At 34.9% G+C, this 25,191-nt stretch overlaps 1 protein-coding gene across 2 annotated transcripts in view; it reads right to left on the bottom strand.

Annotated features, from left to right (window-relative positions):
• Positions 1-11,618: 11,618 nt before the first annotated feature.
• The window catches only part of SRR (serine racemase), a 168,397-nt gene continuing 154,824 nt past the window's right edge, over positions 11,619-25,191 (bottom strand). For both annotated transcript variants that reach the window (XM_044088387.1, XM_044088388.1), the window contains exons 6-7: positions 12,800-12,889; positions 11,619-12,669 (exon numbers count right to left, since the gene is read on the bottom strand). In XM_044088387.1, coding sequence (XP_043944322.1) covers positions 12,383-12,669; positions 12,800-12,889 — 377 coding nt within the window. In that variant the 3' untranslated portion in view covers positions 11,619-12,382. The remainder of the gene's footprint in view (positions 12,670-12,799; positions 12,890-25,191) is intronic.

The raw sequence follows: 25,191 nt of genomic DNA, 5'->3' as shown, positions 1-25,191 counted from the left end.
GGAATTTTTGTAAATTTCACTCAGAACAGAAAATTCAGAATCATCCTAGCTAACTGCCTTCAGCTACAGCCTTCTTGACTCACACTGAGAATATATGCTAGTGGGGGAAAACAAGCCAATATATTTGCAGATATAAGAAGATTAACATTTTTCATGGCTTTCATCCATCCACCCACAACCCCTTTTCCCAGTTTTGGACATTGGGTTGGGGTGTCACTTCAACAGTGACAATTGTCTACTGCCAAGGTTCACACTGCAGGGTAGCTAGCCCTTTTCATGACTTTCATCACTGTGTCTTGGCTTTCAAACCTATTTGCTTAATACAATGCGTTTATAGCTTGAGCCAAGGTACCTTGTCTCCATGTAAAAGGTGTCACCAGTGAGAAAAAAAAAAAGCTAACAAACTGCAGAAGTCTGAAGGAATTTTTGTAAATTTCACTCCAAACAGAACATTCAGAATCTCCCTAGCTATACAGACTTTTTGACTCACACTGAGAATGCTTGTTAAAAGGAAAGAAACAAGTTAGTATCTTTGCAGATGAAAGAAGCTTAGCATTTTCATGGCTTTCATATTTTTTATTTATCAAGCCTATTTCCTTACAAAAAATATTTCTAGTTTATGCCAAGGACATGAATACCACCCTTCTAAAATCAAGTTCATAGGCAAATACCACACAACTGGTTTGCAGATCATTTCAAGCCTATTCGCCAAAAAAAGCACTTTCACAATTTCCCTCAAGGAGGGAAAGACAAGATAGATCAGAAGAAAATTTAAGGCCGCCCATCCAATTATCTAGGTTGACTGTGAAGGTGGTAAGGGTGCTACTCTGCTTGACATGTGGTGGAAGTTTGTTTCAGAGATGAGGGACACATTGACATATGAATCTATCATGTCATGTCTTATTTATCTGTGGATGAAGGTTTAGTTCTTTTAACCAAATATTTGATGTACCATTAGGAAGAATAGATCAAAAAGGGTTAGATATGTCATGGCACAAAAGGCTAGACCCCAAACTGAGTACAGAGAAAGGGCTGCCAGTCTCTCCTGATAACTAAGATTTTTGAGGACACTAATCTTTCTAGTTATGATTCCCTGAGGTTTCTCACTTTGTATGATATGTTTAGATAAATACATGCCAAAAGATGTGTTGTGTTCAATAATGGGTCTGATAAGATGAGAGTAAAGTGGAATTGAGACTTCTCCCAATCTTTGGAAATTAGATGGGCCAGATAAAAGGTTTTCTGAACTACTTTGAAGACATGATAGTCAAATTATAAAGAATTATCAACAGTATCCAGATCCCATGCAACAGTGTCTGATTGGAGGGGTGCATCTCCTATAAAGTAATTGAAACTGTTGTGTTTACCAAAATAAACTATGCTGCATTTTTTTACATTTAATTTGAGATTGTTGCCCTTGCACTTATTGTTAACATGGTCTAAACCATGTTGGAGCAAATGTAGTCAGCTGAAGATCGAACATCACCCAATTTACAGTCATCTTTGTTAACCACGGCCTGGGAGTGCTGGCCTGAGGGTCTGAAAACACATGCCAGATAGAACAGGTCCAAAAACTAAGCCCTGTGGTACACCACTTGTAACTTTATTTGCTTTCAGAAGTTGCACCTGTTACTTTAACCGGATGGGTTCTGTCAGACAACCAGTTAGCTATCCATCCCACAGTTTAAGGATTTATATTTAGATTTATAAGCCTGTCAACAATACCTGCATAGGGAATAGTGTCCAAAGCCTTGGCCAGGTCTATGCACTGCATAGCCACTATCCATGGCTTTAGTTACTTTTTTCAAGATATTAATGAAGTTAAAGAGGCAGGATCTTCCACTGATAAAGACAAATTGATGAGGGTCCAGGGCTGAGAGATTTTCAATGTCTAGATTAATGAAGTTTGAGAAAATGCTCTCCATAGCTTTACACATGAAGCTAGTGAAACTAATAAGCCTATAGTTATCAGGGTCTGTGTTTGGGCCACCCTTGTGTAATGGAATTACAGTGTCTGTTTTCCAGGCTTCAGGAATGTTAAAATCTTTAATCATCTCCACTAGTTAAGCATGGGTGCAGAAAGGCCATATCTGGCACTGATAATCAGGCAACCTGTTGTGCTGTCAGGGTCGATGGGTGAAGTATTAGTTTTTGAAAGAGTTGCGAAAACTTGTTCCATAGTAATTACAGGGGATGGCTGGCAGTCTGAAACCCGTGGGATAGCTGTAACTGTCGGAGGAAAATTTGCACTAAATTTGTTAGCTAGGATATTTGAGTGAGAGTGTAGTATTATTGTGGACTCCAAACACAGTTGGGAGTTAGTTCTTAACTTCCTGACATAGTTAAAGAAAGACTTGCAGTTATTTTTGGTTTTAGTGGCTAGTTTAATTTCATACTCAATGTTGATCTTCAAAATGGTTCCCTTAAGCTATTTGTTAGTTTGCTTAAGTGTGCTTTTAAGGTAGGTAGAATGAGACCTTTTATAAGCATTAAGTAGTTTCTTTCTCTTGTTATATAATTTATTTATATGGGTATTCTACCACAGGGTTCTGTTTTTAAACTTCCCATATTTGTTACAGATAAAGACTGCCTTAGGAGTACAACCATTTAAGTGGGAGTAGAAGTCAGATGCACAGGCAGTAGCTTTAGCAACATGATCCTTTAGAGGCAGATTCCAGCTGAATTTTTTAAGTCATCAACTGAAGAAGGTATGCTTTTGAGAAGTACCATCAGGTTTAAAGGACAAAGTCACTAAATTATGGTCCGATTTAACAAGAGATGATAATACATATGGAGTTGTGCAAGAAGTGGCTGTATTTGTGAGGTCTAGATCCAGGATACTGGGCCCCCTAGGAGGATGGTTAACTATTTGTGAAAGAGAGTTAGCATTTATAATGTCAAGGAAGTGCTTGGCATGACGACCATTGGTAGTGTAGATCAGCCAGTTTATTGATGGATAGTTGAAGCCTCTCAGTAGAAAGGTCTTTCGTCTAATGGGAATTTAATCTAATGTGTTAAGATTGTTGTTGTGCTCAGAAGGGGCAAATAGGGTGCTCTATAGCTAGCTATGAAGTGGTAATCAGTCTTGTTTAGGGTGATCTGGACTTCTAGGAGTTCGCACATGGTGCCATCTGTCAAGAAGTGATAATATCCTTGATAAATATTGATATTCCCCCATCGTCATGATAGGCATTATACCCAGGAATTGAGGGAGCACCTTCATTGCTTTGAAGCCATGTTTCAGTATTTATATTTATCTGTGTGTGTGTGTGTGTGTATATATATATATATATATATATATATATATATATATATATATATATATATATATACACACACACAGATATATCTATATAGACATATTATGGTTTACTACATACACACACACACACACACACACACACACACATATATATATATATATATATATATATATAGATAGATAGATAGATAGACAGACATATTATGGTTTACTATCCAAATGTTGAAACTGAAAATAGTTTTCAACAAAATTACCGACTTGTTTATCTGAATTTGGTAATACCAAATTATCAAAAATGTCAGAAATGGTATAACCATGGCAACTGACATTTGAACACTGTAAGTTCCAATGTCAAAAGTCTGTGTTACCATTAACATTTTTGCAGGGGGGCAACCCTCTGCATATTATATATACCAACTCCAGGATCTGACTACAGTGAGGAAAAGTGAACATTTCCCGATCTGCACTGTACAGCGATCTCCGTTCAAAATGCTTATTTCATATAAACAAATGTGTACTCACTTTTGCTAATATGAAGTCATGTATTTTCAGTTCGACATTATGGACATTGGTAGAACACACGTTCGACCAACCCATTTTCATATATATATATATATATATATATATATATATATATATATATATACCCGTACACACACACACACATTATAGATATATATATATATATATATATATATATATATAAAATGTTCAATTTGCGGGAAAGTTTCAAATTCAGGCATTTTAAGACTCCTTTCACTGAGTAGAGCCACATTAATGTTCTCCAAATTAAAATTTACTAGGTTGAAATGTCTATCAGTTGTACTCTGCCTAGAAAGGAACTATGGGGTCAGCAAAGGCTATAGCCAGATTGTGAAAGCCTTGGTAAGAGAGGTGAAGGCCATCCGTGGTGAAGCAGAAAGATTTGTCAGCCATCTCATCCCAAGCTGACACATACTGGATCCCCCTAGAATGACACAAACTACCTGGCTAATTATTTTGTCTTTGAATCTCAGCACCTTCCTGAGTGATGGTAAAATACCACTCAAGACCAGTGGCTTTCCTATTTCAGACAAATGCATAGCAAGCTTACTCATATTGTTCTACATGTTCACTGGGTAGAGTGTCTTAAGATTTTTACCCCCACATGAACCACTATCAAGTCACAATCATATCATAAAAAACAAAGTGAAATTATCATATTAGTTCTACATATAATATAAATCAGTGCACTTTTACACCCTCCCCACTCAAGTAGTCCGAGTTCACCCCATTATATTAGCTTAAACTTGTATCTGTTCAGCCTTTAGTCTCTTGTTATACCATAAGGCCTTTACTTCTTCCAACTAAAAATACACCTAAGTATATTTAACACACAAAGACCCTCCATTTAAAATACACCTGACTACACACTATACAAAAACTGCTTTACAATACATGTAGTTTATATAATTAAATGTTTTATATAAATACTAATAAGAACACAAATTGTTTTACTTACAGTGACTTTTTTCCTATTTAACATCCTTCTAAACATTAAAGACATAATGTGGATTACACATTTCACAGTCCTCCCACAAGTTTAACAGAGTCAAAAAGTAATTTTTTTCTCAGCCACTTTTAATTCTAAAACAATATTTCACAAATGTGACAGATGTGTTAAAATCTCACATTTATTTATAAATTTCAGTGGTGCTAGTCTTCTTCCTGATCACCTCCATTTCCCAACATCAGACTGTTTCATGTCCAATGCACTCCTGATTCTTCCAGTCAATTCCCCCATTTATTTTTTGGTCTCTCCATAATTTTTCTTTGGAACATTGCAAAAAAATTTGTTGGCAGAGTCTCTCTACAAACTTTATTGTCAGAAGAATGAGAAGAGTCTTCCTCCTACATGCTGGCTCAGTTTTTTGGATTTTTTTAATCTTCCTTAGCCTGTTCTGCATAAAAAAAGTCTTTGACCCTCAAGGAAGAAAGTACTCTGAAGGCAACTGGATCCAGCAATTTGAATATCACAATTGCCTCTCAACATTCCCCGACTGCTTTCCACAAAACATCTGCTGTCTCCAGTTTTTAATACTTTTCCCTCCTGCTACAGTCTTGTCAGGATAAATTCTTTCTGCTGGTATGATTGCATCTTTACTAATACAGGTCTTGGCTGCTTTCTCATGATCAGGTTTGGAGCATGTACTGAATGTTCTCTTTCAATTAACAAATTCTGCTGTGGAATACCAGTCCAGTTGCTAATTTGTGCTTTCATAAAATTAATACATTCTGTTCCTTACAGTTTTCTGTGCCCTCTGTTTACTAACCCTATGATTGTTTTGAAACAGCTCTTGTTAGGAACCCTTATACTTAGTCAGCCTTTTCATTTTAACCTCTTGTTTTTTGTAGTTTTATCAGTTCATCTGAATAGTTACTTAAAGCTTATTGTATTTTCCAGCCTTTTGTTATTTGAGTTAATATATTCCTTCAATATTTCATTTACTTTAATCACCTCTTGAGTACATCTTATTTATTTCTTCCTCTAAATTAATGGAAGCCATCTCTTGAATCAAATCTGGAGGGTGAACTGCTTTTTGCCGAATAGCTGCAGGATCCTTCCAGCCAGTATTTTTTTCTTCACCTTTTCTGGTTGATTTTCTTTCAGGTTCTCCAAATTTCTATGTTGCTGGCATCCAAGCAGTGTACTTACTAGCCAGTAACTGAATATTTTCCAAATAACAGTTTCAATGGCACTCCTTTTTCTCAGTTTCTGTTTTCACACTGGGAGAGCTGAAATTAAACTGATCAGAGTTCTGCCATCTTGGAAGGCCTTCTGATTATGAAATTATTGACTTTGCACTACTGACAGAATTACGGTTATACCAGAGATTAACAGCTCATCAGATATAGCTTTATCTTGTCAAATATTAGTATAAAAACACAATCTTTAGTTTGTTCATTGGCCACACATTTTTCTATATTTATACTTGTTGAAAAAATGTATTATTTTGAACACTCTACTGAATTTCTTATTGGTAATAAAATTATGAGCATATACACCTTGATGGTTGCAATGGGAACTTTCTGGAATGCACAGTGACAAAAGGAGAAAATAAAAATACTGGTTAAAATATTTAATGAATTGAAAATTTGGAATTTTTCAATTTATTAGTTTATATCATGGTTTGAGCTATTTTACACAAAAGTAATAATGAATAACAGCGATTCCACAAAGATTGATAAAATTATTTATTTATGTTCGTTTACCCAGAAGGTCCAACTGGGACATGCAAGACCCTTTTCAGTGGTGGCCTGGGGAGAAAAGCACCAACAATGCTTAGGTTCATAAGTTGGTACTAGGCTATCGGAACCTCGGGCCTATACAAGCCTAGCCATAACAATTCGCAGCTTAATAAATCCTATAGAAGAAAGTATTTTATAAATTGAATCAAAAATCCAAAACAATATATGTTCTTTCTTACTACTAGTAATAGTTCAATTTAGGTGTAAATTTCTTACATGCTCAGAATGTTCCCTAATTTATCCTCACTCTGTACGATTGAATACAGCATAAATAGTGAAGCAGTTCTACTGTTGGTAAGATGTAAATGTTTTCAGAAATTTTGGTTAGCTATGGTAGAATAAACACAAAGGTTATTATGCCTCCAGATGCCTGGTTGATACTAAATAACAAACTAATTTGCCATCTTTATCGACCTAAAAAGTAATTCTGAACTGGAGTCAAACAAAAACTGACTTTTAACTAAACAGGCAATCTCAAGCAACTGAATGTTACAAGTTGAAAGAATATAGAACTAATTAACAATTAAAATGGAGGAGGGCTGGACTTATGTATACATTATTTTTAAATAAAAAAAGAAAATGCACAACTTAAGAGATATGTACATAGTGTTCAGTAGTTATCTGCTGTCCTTCCACAGGTCATAGCCCATGAAGAAGCACTAAACCAGCTCCTCAAAGGTTCATAGGTGGTTACTAAGCATGCAATCCAGGAGACCACTGAGAAGCCTAGCCTGATTTTTCAATAGTCTCCAGAGCTCTGTTTGGTAATGTGACAAGGTCACATGGTATTGAAAAGAAGGCTTAGGCAATCAAATCATGTACCATGGGAAGCAGCTCATTAACAGCTCATAGCCTTAGTCTTCTGTACTGCCAGATTGTGCCTCTAAACAAGATCCTGTGCCAAAGCCCTAACACTGTACTTGGTCTCATTCTTGTTTCTGCCATTGTCTTTTACCAACTACTGCCTTTACAATGCTTATGTGACCTAAACAGCTACAATGCTTTCCTAAAGAAAGTTCTAGGTAGTAATAGCATCTGCTTCACTGAGTTTGAAATCAATTCAGTATGACGAAGTATCTTTTATCAGAGAGAATTTGAAATGACTTGGGAACCATTTATCTCTTTGATTTTATAACAACTATCTTCACGGTCAGTTGTGACACCAAATGTAGCCTTTCACAATACAAAACAAGCAAATTACCTGAACCCTCTGGATTAATGCCTTAACATCCAAGGAAAGAGAAAGATACTTGAAAATATAAAGATGCAAGACAATACTATGGAACTGTGTAGTTATATGTTCCCAGTAAAACAATGGCACCTTCTTCTGTGATAAAAGTAGTCTATTTATTAAACCAGAAATAGTGTAAGCACTTTCGCAGTGTAACCCAATGGTTCTTCAGACGTTTGTATTGCCTTACATCTTTATATTTTTAAGTATCTTTCCAAATACAAAGGCAACTGCAATGATCATGGTGTATCACACAGGGTGGTTACTTGGCCTCTTTTATACTTAGCTAACAATCTGGCTTTACATTCTGATTCCAAAAAGTGCATTATTGTATCCTTTTGGAAACCAACTACACTGAAACTACATTCCTAAGAGTCGATCCAGTAATTAGACATCTGGGAATATACATAGACAGTGACCTTGCAGTTGACAAATATATATCTACTGCTATGAGGAAGTCCTTCAATATTGTTCAACTTATAAGCAAAGGAATAGCATCTCGGTCCAGAGATGCCATTGCCCCCACTGTACTCAGCCCTCATCAGGCCCATCATTGAGTTTAATTCCCCCTCTAGTATGTACCTGTCTAGGCATATGCAGCAACTGCAGTGCCCAAAGAGTTTCCTCACAAACAGGATACAGGGATAAAACCAAATGATCTACACAAACTGCTTCAAAGCCCAAGGATTATACATGGTCTTATACACTATTAAGAGGTGATCTGCCCTTGACCTATAAGGCATCCTCTAACCCAGTACTAAATGGATTTACTGTCAAGAGATATCAGAAATACCTAATCCAGAGACCACAGCTTCTTCTGCAACATAAACAGAATGGTTTGGAAGGACAGGTATAAATCCCAGATGATACCACTACTCTGAAACAGACTCCCCATCTATGTAAAACAAAGCTCATTCCTGTCCCTATTCAAACACAACTTAGATCAATGGATGGGAATAAGGAAATTTACCACAGGATTGTTCACTGTGGTACTAATGGACAAAGGCAGCACCTAAATGGCCGATCCTGCAGAACTGCCCCTTTCAATACTCAATGGTATGACCTCCTCTGAAACATTCATTCACAAATCGGAAGTAAGAATTTTAGTAAAGATAATATGAACACTTAATGGGATAACATCACTAGGCTTAAAATGATACTTCAGGGCAGTTAGCCTTGTATTCTCCTTTGAGTACAGAAATGGAAGGTCAGTCAGCATTGTAGATCAGGACCCTTTGGTTGAGACAAACTGACTACTGCAACATTTCTAAAATAGTGAGGATAGCCTTCCTGGCGGGGCCCAAGTTAGTTTAAACATGTTGAGGTATCCTTGAAACATTAACCATGCCGTACTGTTTTTATGTGGGATCAGGCCAAGAGTCAATTAAAATATGTATTAAATTCAAAATCAATAGTGTTTTACACCAATGTTGTTGACTCATTAACAAAAACAAAAACAAATAACTTCAGCAAAAAGCTTATTTACCAAAGGCACTTAATCTTGTGTTTCACTGGGAAATTCCTGAGGTTGTAGAATGTTTAAAGATAGATACGTTTATTATATCTTGGCTAATTCTTGACAATTTCAAGTATGCATTAGGGGAGTCTCCTTCTGTCTAGTGCAACATGCTTTTTAATATAGGTATCCCTAAAGTACTTTTCTGATATTTAGAGGAATCTCAAGGACTTTCATGTTTGTTTTGTAGGAGGGTCACTGTAAACAGAATCTTGAGAATCTGTGAGACAATGCTTTATCCAAAGATGGAGCAACAGGGGATACACTTCATATGTAATATTGCCAAGTCTAAGAAGGTTGCCCAACTTAGAAGAACTCCAAAAGTTAACATTTTGGTTGGCCAACTTAGAAGAAAGATACAAAACTCCAAAAGTTAAAGTTTTTGTTGAAGATCTCATTCTGTCAATCTGCCTTAATCAAATGACCAATACTTTGGTAGTGAAACATTAATACTGCTAATGTCTTGTGCAAACATTTCTTTTGCATACTAACTTTTCTGGGTAGTACAAAAGGCAAGATCATTCCTTTCAATATTGGTGATGATTGTCCACGAAACTTGGTAGAGGCAGTTACACCTGCAGTTAAGGTAATCAGATGAAACAATGTAGCAGGTCCAGAATACAGTGATTATCTGTTTTCAAAGACATTGCCTAAAATGGTGAATTGCTTTATTTCTCTTTTTCACGCTATCTTATGTACTGGTTTTGTTCCTGAAATTTAGAAAAAAAAAATATTCCAATTCCAGAGAGTAGCAACCATGGCACCACTTCTATCATCCAGTCAGTTCATCCAATCAGTTCAACAAGTTTAATCCAGAAGGTGCTTGAGACAATTTTAATAGCCCTATTTTCTATCATTACCAGACAGTTACATGACATTACACAGCGTGGATTTATTCCTGAAAAATTATGTCCAAGTAATTTTACAGTGCTATTCTAACCTTGTTGGACAATTAGAACTTAAGCTTCCTGCTGTTATTTATATTTATTTAACAATTGTTTTTTACCCTGTGTGTCACCAGAAAATTCTTGACATTATGGAATGTTTGAAGATTAATTTATTATATCTTGGGATGCAAACTGGCTGCATGCCAGAATCTATGGGGTTAAGATAAAGGACCAATACCCCAAAGTAACCAATGTCAACAGTGGCACCCTGCAGGGATCTGGGCTGCAATTTTTTTTTTTAATTTAGCTTGTTCATGTCTACCATTCTGTAATCAAGCTGTCTTCAAATCATGTAGAGAAGCAAACATGTTCACTACATAAAGACAGGGATGGTAGTGGGAAACACTCTTTGATAATATACTTTGCAGAGCTATTTTAATGAACTGTTTTGTTGGTCTAAGGTAAAAGTGCTATTTAAAGCCCAAGCAATGCACCATCGTTCATTTTGGAACATATAACCATTTGCATCTCTACACTGTAGATCATTAACTTCTATCAGCATCAGTCATTATTACGAACCTGGGATTAACTGTAGATTATCAACTTGACTTATTCATGTGAATTCTATTTTGCATAAAAGTTATGAGATTATGAAGGGCATCTTGAGGACTATTACAAGCAGGGATAATGTTGTGAGGATCCCTTTATATACTACCTTTATTAGGTCACATATTAATTATGGTGGGGTGATTTGTATTTATAATAAAACCTGCATCCATGCAGTTGAAAAAATTCTGAAGATGTTCTCAAGACAAATTACTGGTCTGTGACGTGTAGCTTATAAGAATACAGGCAAGATGTTAACATTACACTCTGCTTCATATAAGCTGATGAAAGGTGACATCATTCTTATTTCCAAGTGCATCAATAATAATATTATGTCATTATTGTCTAGCGTTTCATTTTCTGATCACTATTTTAATAACAGAAACAGAAATCTATTAACTAAATTACCAATTGTAGCTACATACATAAAAAATAACAGGTTTGTTTGCAGGGCTAATAGAACCTGGAATTTATCACACATTACATTATCTCTAGCAATATGTAAGACAAATCTAGGTAACTGGTTTGGTGAGTCTGTATATATGACTCAATTTTTCAAGGTGGTAACTCATTGGTGGCCTCCCTTAAGGCCTTGAGCTACCCATGAACACTACAATAAACACATTTACTAACTAGTCAGTAATGAAATTCGTGTTCCCACAAAAAAGTTAAGATACAGAAAAATGAAACAGTAATTTTCTGAAAAAAAAGACTTTCTTGTACAACATGAGATGCTCTAATTTGACTCTATAGACTTCCTCTGCTCTAGAACTTATATAAACTGCTGACGATAAAGCCACATAAAGAAGAACAGTACTACTGAAAACATATGAAGTACTTCATTCTTTTAATGATTTCAGTTTTAAGTGACATAGAGAATCGCTGCTCTGACCGGGATGAAAACAATGTTTAACCTCTACAATATTTGTGCCAAGTCTATATCAAACAAGTTTAATGCAAGCTGAAATAAGTTATTTTACAACCCTGCCTGCAGATATGCCCTAACAGACATGGTTCTTCACTGAATAATCAAGACATACTGCTGACAGTTCTCTCCACTTGAAAGCTTACATAATTTATTTCACACTGGAGACGAAATGATAGAAACAGGCAAAGACTGCACATAAGCTATAAACATTAATGGCAGTTTCACAGATGAAAAACATTACATTTATATAATTAAAGTCTTTTGGCTTTTCCCGATTAGGGGTCGCCACAGTGGATCACCGGTCCACAGATTGACTGGCAGTGGTGTTTTAATGGTGTTGAGTTGTCAGCCCAGTGCCCAACTCTCACAGAAGGCAATGTTACATTTTATATAATTATTACAATAACATTTGTCTTTGGCTGGAAAATGCATTATAAGAGCAAATTAATAATTAATGTTAATTACTAAATCATTGTATATTTTTTTCAGTAAAGCAAGGTATAGTTAAAATGTATGTATTTATGGCACATTCCCAGAACGTGACAATCTATCAACATGACCTAGGCAGATTAAGTAATTAAGTGACAAACCCAGAGCCACAAAATAAAACAGGTAATTTGAAATGCACTAAAAGTTGCCTCTCTGCATAAAACAACTGTGACCTCTAGGCCATATTTGCAACCCAATAATCAAGCATATTTGAATTATGTCCAATAGGATAATCATGAAGTTCCTCTAGGGATATGTTTCTTCCAGAAATCACCACCACAACTCTCTTATTGCTGACATCTGGTATTTTATTTCCTAATACAGCAGCAAAACCTGCGGCACCAGAGGGTTCCACAACAAGTCCAATGTTATACAAGACAGAAACTGCAACTCTGATGTCATTATCTGACACCAGCACTATGTCTTCCACATGTTCTTTGCAAATATTGTAACAGATGGACCCTAGAAAAGAATGAAAGACAAAAGAACAGTGGTCAGTCCAGCTTCCAATGCTAGACAATTGAAAGCAAGACTGGATTAATACAATGTAAATATGCAGTCAGATCACATATTGTAAACCATTTAAGTTTACCTGCACATGGTGGGGCCAGTCCTGCTGCAATGGTTTTCACAGACATAGAAACGGCCTTTCCCTCAGCAAAGCTTCTAAACATGGTACAGGCTAGTAACAAAAACATACAGATTACTCTCATAATTTTCCAACCATGACATTTGGAGTAACTTGGTAAAAGAAACTCTAATGATTAAGTCACGTGGTAATACATGCACATAAAATAATCCAAATAAGTTCATATGTCTACATGAGTACATACTGATTTACCAAAATGCACAAGCATTGGGACTTCCAAGATGGCTATACATTAATCAACAGATTAATTTAAAATCTTCCAGTGTAAAAGCAGAAACTGAGAAATGACTAGTGAAATTGTCATTTTTGGGTAAAATTCAGTTACTGGCTAGTAAGTACAGTGTCTATATAATGGCAAATAAGAAATGTAGAGAAAGAAAATCAACCAGAAAAGGTGAAGAGACAACATTGGCTAGGAAGACTCCTCCAGCTATTCAACAAAAAAGCAGCTCAAGTTTCAACTTTGGTATAAGATATGGGTTCCAGTTATTTTCATGAAAAAAATACATTAAATATACTCGGAGATGACTACAATAAATTAAGCACTGAAGGAATATATCAAATGAAAACAAAAGGCTCTCAAAACAGAAGCGTAACGTAGCTAATCAGATGAACGGATAAAACTGCAAAAATCAGAGGTTTAATGAAGAAAACACTGGCTGAATATGAAGATTCTCAAAAAGAGCGGTTTCAAAAAATGGTAGAATTAGAGGACACAACATGTAGGGGAAACCTGAGATTTTCTGCAGTACCAGAGAAATTGGAAGGAACAGACTGTATTAATTTTATGAAAGCATAAATAAGCAAATGGACTGGTACTCCACAGTAGGATTTATTAACTGAAAGGGCATACTGAATGTTTGCTCCAAACCAGGCCATGAAAAAGCAGCCAAGACCTACATTTAGTAAAGATACAATCATACCAGCAGAAAGAGGTGATCCTGACAAAGCTGTGGCAGAAGGGAAATGTTTTAAAAATCTGAGAAAGTAGAGTACTTCTGGAAAACAATTAGTCACTGTACACTAGCAGTAGAGAAGCAAATTTATACCAGCAATCAGGGAATGTTCAGAGGCAGGTATGAGACTCAAGTAGCTGTAATTCAGCTGTCTTCAGGAAGGGGACTCTGCTTCTAATTCTTCTGACAAAGCCCACAGAAAGACACTTCCCAAAGAAACCTTTGCCAATATTCCAAAGGAAATCCACAGCAAAAACTCAGACTTTGGGGTAAAGTGCCTCTGTAGTACAAAAGGAAAAATGTAGAGCATAAACCCAAAGGCACACCACTGGCTCGGATAACAAACAAAATTCTTTATTAGAAGTAGAACAGTAAGCGCTTTCGCTTTGCACAGAACGCTTCTTCAGACTTAATAAAATTTAAAATCAAACTGCCATTTAAATATTTCTTTATGCATCACATGACTAGTAATTACCTGCAATTAAAATAAGGGCTTAAAGTGATATACATAGCTGTATATATTTCCAGGCATCTGCAATCCATATGTATATGGGCATAAAATCTATATATACAAATATACATATAACATAATAGTCCATCTTAAAACCATGTAGACAATACTCTAAAATATACCAAAGAAAGACTTACAAAACATATATATAAAATATATATAAATAGATTATTAAAAAACATACTGATCAAAACTTACTAGATAGCAGCATATCAATGAAACGTGTACAGGAGAAATCATAACTGAACTGTCTACCCAACTGTCAAAGGACACTAAACCGTCGTCACAGGAAAAAATGATATATATCTAGAGCTACTAAGACAACTACTTGCATAATCTCTTATGGGCATTGATCTCAAATCTATAGATGACATATAATGTGTGCAGAATAACAAAAAAGCACCAAAACACAATAATACAAACTAACAATGTGGTGTGTAGTCCCCCACTTCCTTTTCAGTATAGTTCTTAATATTCCCTAGTCTAGTACTAGACTAGGGAATATTAAGAACTATATTGAAATGGAAGAGAATAAATGGATCCTGAGATATTAGGCAGACAAGGGACATGGCCTTAATGAAAATATTAGTTTGAAACCTTTTCTGAAAGATAGACCAGTCAACTGTTTGTGAATTTTACTTAGTTTTATAGTCCTAGTCATCTCTTTCAGTGGGGGACTACACACTACATTGTTAGTTTGTATTTTTGTGCTATTTTTGTATTTTGGTGTTTTTTTGTTATTCTGCACCCATAATATGTCATTATCTATAGATTTGAGATCATTACCCATAAGAGATTATGTGAGTAGTTCTCTTAGTAGCTCTAGATATATATAAATTTTTTCCTGTGATGACGGTTTAGTGTCCTTTGATACAGTGTTAGGTAGACAGTTCAGTTATGATGATGCTTTCCCCTGTACACATATGTTTCATTGATATGCTGCTATATGGTAAGTTTTGATCAGTATGTTTTTTTAATAATCTATCTATATATATTTTATATATATATTTTTATAAGTCTTTCTTATGTATATTTTAGAGTACTGTCTACATGGTTTTAAGATGGACTATTGTGACATATTTATAATTTTATATATAGATTTTATGCCCATATACATATGGATTGCAGATGCCTGGACATATATATACAGCTATGTATATCACTTTAAGCCTTTATTTTAATTGCAGGTAATTACCAGTCATGTGATGCATAAAGAGCTATTTAAATGGTAGTTTGATTTTAAATTTTATTAAGTCTGAAGAAGTGTTCTGTGCAACGTGAAAGCGCTTACTGTTCTACTTCTACTAAAGAATTTAGTTTGTTATCTGAGCCAGTAGTGTGCCTTTGGGTTTATGCTCTATATTCCAAAGGAAATGCCTGAGAGACATAAAAAGCACTGGAGTTGACTAGTGGAATCAGGAGTACCTTACACTTGAACCAGAGTCTGGTGTTGGGATATGGAGATGAAGAGAATGAAGACCAGAAACAGTGAAATTGGTGAATAAATGGGAGACTATGAATGCTCAGTTACATTTGTGAAATATAGCTTTGCAAGAAAAGGTGGCTGTGAAAGACTAGACTTTCACTGACTTTGTTAAATTTGCGGATGGCCTGTAAACCATATACCTCACTTTATGTCATTAATGTTTAGAACAATGACTAAAAGGAAGTGAAACCATTTTTTCATATACTTTGTATAAAACATTCCATGATAAAAACTGCATGTTATATAATATAACGCCCTTGACTTTACTGTATTGTTAAGTAAGAAAAGTGTTTTGCATTATTGGTTGGAAAGTCTAATAGCACCATGTGTGAATTGTTTATTAATTTTTGTTTCTTTTACTGTATTTTATGGTTTGGAATGTATGCAAATTTGCTTCTTTTCTGGTTGATTTGAATAAAAGTTTTCTAAAAATCTGCATGTTTTACAGTACAGCAGTTTTATACAGTGTGTGTTAGCTGCATTTTAAATGTGTGGGGAGAGTCTTTTCATGGACTGTTAAAACTAAAATATACTTTTTAAGAAATATAGGCTAAACAGTATAACAGAGGAAGAAAGGGTGGACAGAAGCACCATTAGGTTAATATGCTGTGAGACTGGACTGCTGGGGTGGGGATGGGGTGTACAAGTGCACTGATAATACTACATGTATAATTAAGACATTTTCTCCTATTTTTACAAGTGTGGATGTCCAGATTAATGCTCTTGGTTTGCAACAAACAAATGTTTTTGTTAGCAAATAGGATTGAAATATAAGACAAAAATGATGGAAGGCATGATGAATGCCAAGTTCCTTGCATCTACAAAGACATTAGTTTTTGTTTTCCATTAGCAAATGTTCTTAGTGGTAGTCAAGATGTCTGCAGTAGAAGACAGTTGTTCATTTGGGGCTTGGTGAAATTTGCAAAGATTCCTTCATACATTTGCAGAGATAGAATATTTTTACATTGAGACTAGCTTTTTGCAGGTACAAAATTAATCTTGAGAGTTCTGAGCATTTTTGAGAATGATAGAAATGCAAAATGTAAAGGTACAATGACAAGCAGTTCAGTGAAAAATAAAGCTAGAAATTATAGGAAGTGAATAAGAGATATCAGCCTTTCTAGCATTCTGAATACTTTAATGCATTAATAGAATAGTGTACAATTTAATTTTATTTACAGATAGCCAGTGTTTTTTTTTATCCTTAGGGCTAAAAGTCAATGTTTTCAGAAGGCATTCAAACCATTTTTCAAACATAGGATGGAAACAGAGATAAGAAAAGAACAGAACAGACACCATTCAATCTCGGTGGGAACATAGGCTATAACATGTGCTTTAGCAATGGTAGCCTTAACTTTAGGTTAGGTATTACCTGTAAGTGCAGTTGTCGATTTCAGGCCATTGTTGCTATCTGGTGGGCTAAACTTGTTATTTTTTTTAAAAATGTACATATTTTTATGCATTTGTTCTAAGTTAACAGGGGATCAGATGTTCTGAAAATGTATTTAGTTTATTTGTGGGTTTTCATTACAACAAAACATTTTGAAAAAATGTGACAGGATCAAATGGAGATGAGAAGAAACAACTGTATATAAAAAACATTAATGTGAGCATGTAAGACAAAAGTTGCAAATACACATAAAAAAAAAACTGCCATATATATTAGGTGGGAACAACAGCATTTTATCATAATGGCTCAGCTAGCCATATTTTATTGGAACATAAATGGCCTTACAAATACAGACATAAATGAAAGAGTATTGACTTATATTAAGACATGTAGAGTGCAAACAGCAAAGCTGTAAGAAATGCATTTGGAAGGAAATAAATATATGAATTTGACAAAGAATGTAGAATAATCAGGGACAAGGAAGAAGGGGAGTAAAAACACTGATTGGTAAAGGGGCTTCAACAATGACAGAGGAGGAAAAAAGACAATAATAGTAAACTGAGGAAATAAGAGGCTATCGACAAAGGAAGATAATTACAGTGGCATGTATTTATTATATTCTGCCAAAAACTGAAATTATGGAGCTTAAGAAAATTGTGGGAGGACTAATCAGTTTTCAGCAAGGTTTATTACTTACTGGTGGAGGATAGAACTTGATTAGCAATAGTGAGGATGCATCAGGGGGACCTAGAAGGGAAAAATATAACAAAAGGGGATAGATTTTTGAAAAAAATTAAGAAAATATTTGGTAAAGGAGATGTGAATTTTGTAGTAAGAACTCAGACAGAATTTACATATTATTCCAGGAGGAATAACTTTACCATTCTCAATCCCCCCAAAAAACAGTCAACTTGTTCAAGAACTATAAAATTAAATTTAGTGAAATTAAAACAGTAAGAGCTGTGTTTTGCAAGAGCCTTGTTCATATTTTTGGATCTAATAGCTGCCAAATGTTCTTTAACCCTGTCAGATAACTTTCTTGAAGTTTTACCAACATAAAAACAGTTGCAGGAAGCACAAATACCAGCATACACAACAGCAGAAGAATGACAATGAAAATACTTATTAAAACTAATTTTATAATTACAGTGTTGAAAAGTGTAGTTAGAACCAGAGTAGATATAAGGACAAATAACACATGTGTTACAAGTAAACATGCCATTAGTGGTGGAAGTGTCATGTGTATAAACAGTATAAAATGGAGAATCTCTGTTTTCAAGACTCATACGAACTGTTTTTGTTCTTTTGTATGAAAAAAAAGGAGTAGTACCCAAGGCAGATAACATATGGTGAGAATCTTTTAATAAATTCCAGTTTCTAGAAATAATGTCTCTAATAGCAAACATGTCCCTAGAAATGGGTAAAGGAAAGCTACGTGTCATGTTAGACTTGTCAGACATGTTATTAGTAACTTTAGGTTTAAAACCATACTTCAAAATGGGTAAATGAGAAATGTATCTATTAGAAGAAACTTCTTCAAAAATAGAGTTAAGTAATGATGAAGGATAATTTCTTATAATGAACATATGCTTTAACAATGTGGATTGAGCATAAAATTCATCATCTGACAGGGTTAAAGAACATTTGGCAGCTATTAGATCCAAAAATATGAACAACGCTCTTGCAAAACACAGCTCTTACTGTTTTAATTTCACTAAATTTAATTTTATAGTTCTTGAACAAGTTGACTGTTTTTTTGGGGATTGGGAATTGTATTTGGAACTAAGAGAATTGAAATGGCAGTTATTACTTAATTCAGAAACATATCCAGGTCTTAATGAAAGTGTAAATATTAAATGTGCTCTAAAATGGTATAGGTAATTTCCTATTATTATAATTCAGTTGCTCATATTTATTGATTATTTAGCTTATCTAACTCTTTCAATCATTGGTTGTTGCTTAATTATTTATTAATTTATTACGTTATGCACACTATTCTTATTGGCTATGTATGAGCTCATGATTCCACAATTTAGTTTGAATTTGTAACAGTTTATTCTTGCTTCATTCTGAGGAAGCTCTTTCATCTAATAAGAGTGAAAGCTTAATCATCAGTTTGGTGTCTGAGTGCTTATTTCTACAGTTAAGTTATTTTAGTTTTTAGTTCATAGAAGTTTTATTATTTTATTTTTATTTATCTTCTCAGTTACGGTTTTATTATATTTAGAAATCCGTTCTTATTGTTATGGATGACTGTACAGTCACCGAACCTGGCTCTTGCAGCCCTACTCCTATGGATTTATCCTTACATCCTATACTGCAAGAATTTGTGGATCTCATTGATAACCTGGAGAATACTACAGTTAATGCGCAGGAAGCGCTACATAAGTATAATGAGTACATCAGTTCTCGGTCTATTCCTCCTACTACAACTGCAACTGTTATTCCTCCTACTACTACAACTGCAACTGTTAATAATCTTGCTCCAACATCTACTACTTCGCGACCTACAATTAACTACATACATGGTCAGCTGCACACCTCTCAAACTCCTAGTACTTCTACTTCAATTTTTGTGCCTTTTACTTCAGAGCAATCAAGTTTTGTGCCTGTCAACTCTGTTTATCAGCATAATATTTCGCATGTAATCAAACCAGCAGCTAATCGTAAATCTCAACCTGTTCCCACTACTGGTTTGATTAACCCTGTTCCAGTACTTGAGTTATCAAAAGACATTCCTGATTCTCGTCAAGCTGAGACTGTTTGTGCCAATGATAATAACATGTCCATGGTTGATGAAAACTTAAACACTTCGGATGACAACGTTTTTATTCCTGATGACAATTCTGGTATTCCAACTAACAATGCTGTTTCATTTGAAAGCGATATTAGCAACAGGAATTGCATGAATGTTTTATCATTACTTCAATCACCCACTGGCAACAATCCGTTTTTAAATTCTTACTTATTATCTAAAAACAATGCTCAGTTATTCAGTGACAACACAGACTCTAATTCATGTAAAACTGACATCTACAAATTGGAAAGGCTTGTCAAAGTTTTTAAAAATATTGACTACGATATTCACTATATTGACACCTGTATTGTCAACAAAGTCGTTCCACAAGGTTTGCGCTACACTAAATTTCCAAACATAGCTTCTACTAATCCGACATTATTTCAGTCACTAAAAAGTTTATTTAATGAAACTGGTTTAAAAATGTTATCTATTATCAATGATGATAATAGATCTAGACTCAATGAACTCAGAAAACAAATTGACACTTTGAATTCTGCTGTATTGAATCATCGTGACTTTCTTATGCATGAACATTTATATTGTGGTATTGGTCAACGAGTGGAAAGACATGTCTCTTCTCTTGTTTACAGAAAAAAGAATAAGCTTAAAAGAGACTTACTCCAATTTAAAAATGATTCTGCTTATGCCATTAATAGCCCTAACAAGCCTTTTAAAAACAAACAGCTATTGCCTCGCACTAACCTGATTTCCAGATTTTGAAACTTGAATGCAAATAGTAACCATGGCTACCAGCAACGCTTACAAAACAGGAACCAAAGCGCTTACTCATCTTACGCTGATGCTGTAAAATCGAACCTTCGCAGAGCAACAACTTCAACTGCTTTTAATCCACACTTGTCTTCGCGTTTTCACATGCCTACCATTAATGTTGAAACACAAGTTTCTCCCAATAACACTGCTGTTGTTCGACAGGTTTCTCCAAATATCACTTCTGTAACTGCTGATCGATCTACACATATCTCTGATAATCTTGTTGCTCCGTTGCCTGCAAAGCGTCCTTCCATTCAGCCTTCAAATTTCTCTCCAGCTGATAAATCTGTTTTTTTGCAACTGCCAATAAACGATACCCCTTCCATCAGTCTGAACGACAACATCAACGCGTCTTTCAGAGGCAAAGGTCGAGGAAGAGCACGAAATCTACAGACAAGCAAGAGACCTCTACATCTTCGGGTCTCCAAACTCAAAAATAGTTACCAGGAGTTCCCTGCAGCGCTAATTCCATCTTTGCATTCTAATTATGCCTTTCCTTCTGAATCCACACATACATACTCACACTCTCCTTCTACTGTCATTAATAATTCTGCACAAATTCACTCTTCGTCAGCTAATTTTGCTTTTCCTTCTGAACCCACACATACATACTCACACTCTCCTTCCACTAACATTTACAATTCATTGAAACATATGAATACTGATGTTTTTAATCCCACAACACGTAATTTTACTGAACAGCAACTACAAGTACTATATAAAGGATTTAATTTTATACCTGCACAATGTGCACATTTACCTGATTTACTATTAGATTTAAAACTTTATGCTAGAAAACTAAATTTATGTTTTATTCATTCTAACCCTGTCACTCATAATCAGAATTTAAATGAACCTAATGATTCTGATTCCAGTGCTTCTTCTGATGATTCCCTTGTTACTAACAATTTAACTACACTAAAACCCAAAAGTTTATATAACCCAACTTTACATACTTCTATACTTTCTTTTTTGAAGGTTTGTGAAATGGATTTGAGACATCTGTGCCATTCAAATAACTCTTCTAAATGGTATAATGTCTCATTCAGAAAGAATCTCCTTATCAGAACTTGCAAAAGACAAAACCCTACGCATTATGCGTGCAGACAAGGGAAGTGGTTTAGTTCTTATGGAACAAGACTTATATGTTCATAAAATTGAGTCTACATTGCTAAACAATGAATTTTTTGAATGTGTTGATATTAAAACTGTACATAAACATTTCACTAAAGTTGATAAAACATTAAAAAACATACATTTAACTAATGCTATTTCATTTGAGGAATATATGTTTATGTCAGTCCCATCCCCTAATCTTGGTAAATTGTTTGGAATACCCAAAATTCATAAAAAACACATTGATCCTCCCTTCAGACATATTATTTCAAATAAGACAAAAACAGAAAAAATTGCTCAGTTTTTAGACTCCATACTTAACCCTTTGGTTCAAGCTACTTCTTATTATTTGAAAGATTCATGGGCTTTTTTAAATGATTTGTATGTAAATAGGAATGGTCTATCTGACTGTATTTTTGTGACCCTAGATGTTGAAGGTTTATACACTAACATACCTCATTCTGAAGGCTTACAACTCTTTAAAACTTTTCTTAGCAAGTACACTAACTTTTCTTCTTCTAAAATTAATACATTGTACACTTTAGTTGATATAGTATTAAACAATAATTTCTTTTTTTTCAACAATCAGATTTACAAACAAATAAAAGGAATAACTATGGGTTCTATTGTTGCACCATCTTTTGCAAATATTGTTCTAAGCACATGGGAATTGGAAAAGCTTCACCATTTCCCTAATTTTCAATGCAAAGATAAGAGTAGGAGGTACCAACACGATCAATAGTCTTTACAATAGATGAATTCCAGTCATTAGACACGATAAAAGTCCAAAATACTTTATTGACATGAAGGAATGAGCGCTTTCGCGTAGTGCTAGCTACGCTTCTTCAGATACATTCACAAAGATGTTGCTACATTTAAATACAAAACTTTTTGGCGGGATCAATAACTAATTAACTTATTATTACTCCAATTAGATGTAATTGTTAGCCTTCATTCAAACTAATTTCATTTAACCACAACAAACAACACTTTCCAAACAAAAGTAAAAAGTTAAAATAATAAGATAAAAGATTTTTCAGCATATATCAAAGCGGCATCTCTCATTATCAGGACATATAAAACGAGCGCCGTAGCAACGTTAAAACAATTCAATTAAATGTAAGCATATTAGAGAACTAATGCAAGGTCTACCATCAGGTAAGAAAAAAGCAAGTCTCCCATAGCCATGTATATCCATATGAAAAATAGACATTAGAAGGATAATAGGGTACATACCAAATTGAGCACACACCTATTCCAAAACAGCGTAAAATCCCTCTAACAGTCGAACACAATAAACGTCCTGAAGTCGAATGTCAAACGGGGAACAACAAAACAACCTTACGCTGAAGTTCCGAGCTTGGCAACAGGACCTATGTACATATACTTAGTCCCATTAAGTCTCCATGAGCCGGCAATTATAGCAGCATGACTATAGCAACAAACAACCATACTTCGCCAAAATATAGTCAGTAGATGTATAGGGGTACCGGGAGCCCCCTAGACAAATCAACACAAAGGAAATTAACTTGATATCCGGTCCTGATGCCCACAACTCAACCTCCAAGGGCCAACAAACGTGACCCTGGCAAATAGCACCGGACAGTTATCATAACAATAAAAAACCTTATGGAATAGTAAAATCAACTGACCCAAGGCACTATCAAACGTACCCATGCTAGTTATAAACAATAACGTGAGTGCATCCACATAATAACCAACATGTGGTTACCCATACCTTACTTGTTAGCAGAAAGATGAAATATAGAACATGTATAAATGTATATAATATAATATAGACCCATCAGACTCAGAGCCTTGTGTCTGAGTGACTAAAACTCCACATTAAATTATACATCTCTCTATAAGGTCCAGATTATATAAAAACATGGATTATAAAACAAAACTACAAAATACCTGACTGGAAGATTCTAACTATATAGATAGAAAATCTAGCATCACAAACATTTAAAAATCTCTTATATAAATGTATATTCATTCATAAGACGCATGATCCAAAAATACATATATATGAATGAAAAATGATAGTCAATAACATTCATTTCTATAATCAACCATCATTTACATGGACATTGCTTAACTCTATGACAATGTACACATAGATTACTTATGCTCATTCCTGCGACCCAATATAACTACATAGAGGGCAGTAAAAGATGCTTAAACTAGTCTATATATAACATACATCAATGATGGTCAAAATACTCAACAATAATATATATGATATATATACCATCATATATGCAATGCTATTTCCTCTCCATTAACACGGGTTTGATAGAAATACAACTGTTCAACCCTGGGGGTAGATGTGCTGCTAGCTTCAAGATCCAATACAGCTCAGCTCTCGCTAAAGCATTCTCATTATCACCCCCCCTCTTACTCATCGCCAACACTTGCAACACTTTAAAAGTAAAAAAATGTGTGTGGTATTCTTTCACATGTCTGGCCAAAGCATTGGTTTCATCTTGCCTCCGTATACCATAAAGATGGTCGTAGATACGATCTCTTAGCCTCCTTTTTGTCAACCCTACATAGAAGGCTGTACATAGAGAGCATGTGGCTAGATACACCACATTTTTAGTATTGCAATTAGCATATTGGTTAGGTTTAACGATTATATCCATAGAAGGATGTTGGTATATTTGTGTCTTAGATATACTATTGCATTGATGACAAGGAAACGTGCCTTTATTCACAATTTCTCCCAGGGTCAATCTGCTAGAGCCACCAATATTAGTAACATGTTGATCATTGCATAGCAACAATTTAAGGTTATCGCTATTCTTATAACAAAACCTAGGCTTAACACCAACAATATCTCTAACCTGTTTGTGTATGACAAGAACATTCCAATTCCTCCTTATTACCTGTCTAATTCTTTCGACATCACTAGTGTATTTAATGGTGTAATTCACCATATTGCCATAGGTTTTGGGTTCATAAAATCTCTTATATGTGGGCTGGTCTAAAACCACCAAATCACATTGATCTGTTGGTTCTATGTCTCCTAAGACTTCCTGTCTTATTCTCTTAACCATTACAGGGTCATACCCTCTGTCCCTGAATAAAATCTCCATTGATTCAGCTTCTCTCAACAGATCTAGTTTATCAGGACATAGTCTGGATATTCTAGTGAACTGGCTTCTTACTATGCCCTAAAACGTGTGCCTGGGATGCATGCTGTCATACGCCAGAATTGCATTCTTCCATACCGATTTCCTGTAGAGGGTTGATATGATGTTACCCTCACTAGTTAGCCTGAGTGTAACATCTAAAAAATG

Source organism: Protopterus annectens, chromosome 11.part0, assembly GCF_019279795.1.
Source record: "Protopterus annectens isolate FY-2018-M chromosome 11.part0, PAN1.0, whole genome shotgun sequence".
Taxonomy (NCBI): Eukaryota; Metazoa; Chordata; order Ceratodontiformes; family Protopteridae; genus Protopterus; species Protopterus annectens.
The sequence above is the reverse complement of the archived record's forward strand: the minus strand, read 5'-3'. Positions and strand labels throughout refer to the sequence as shown.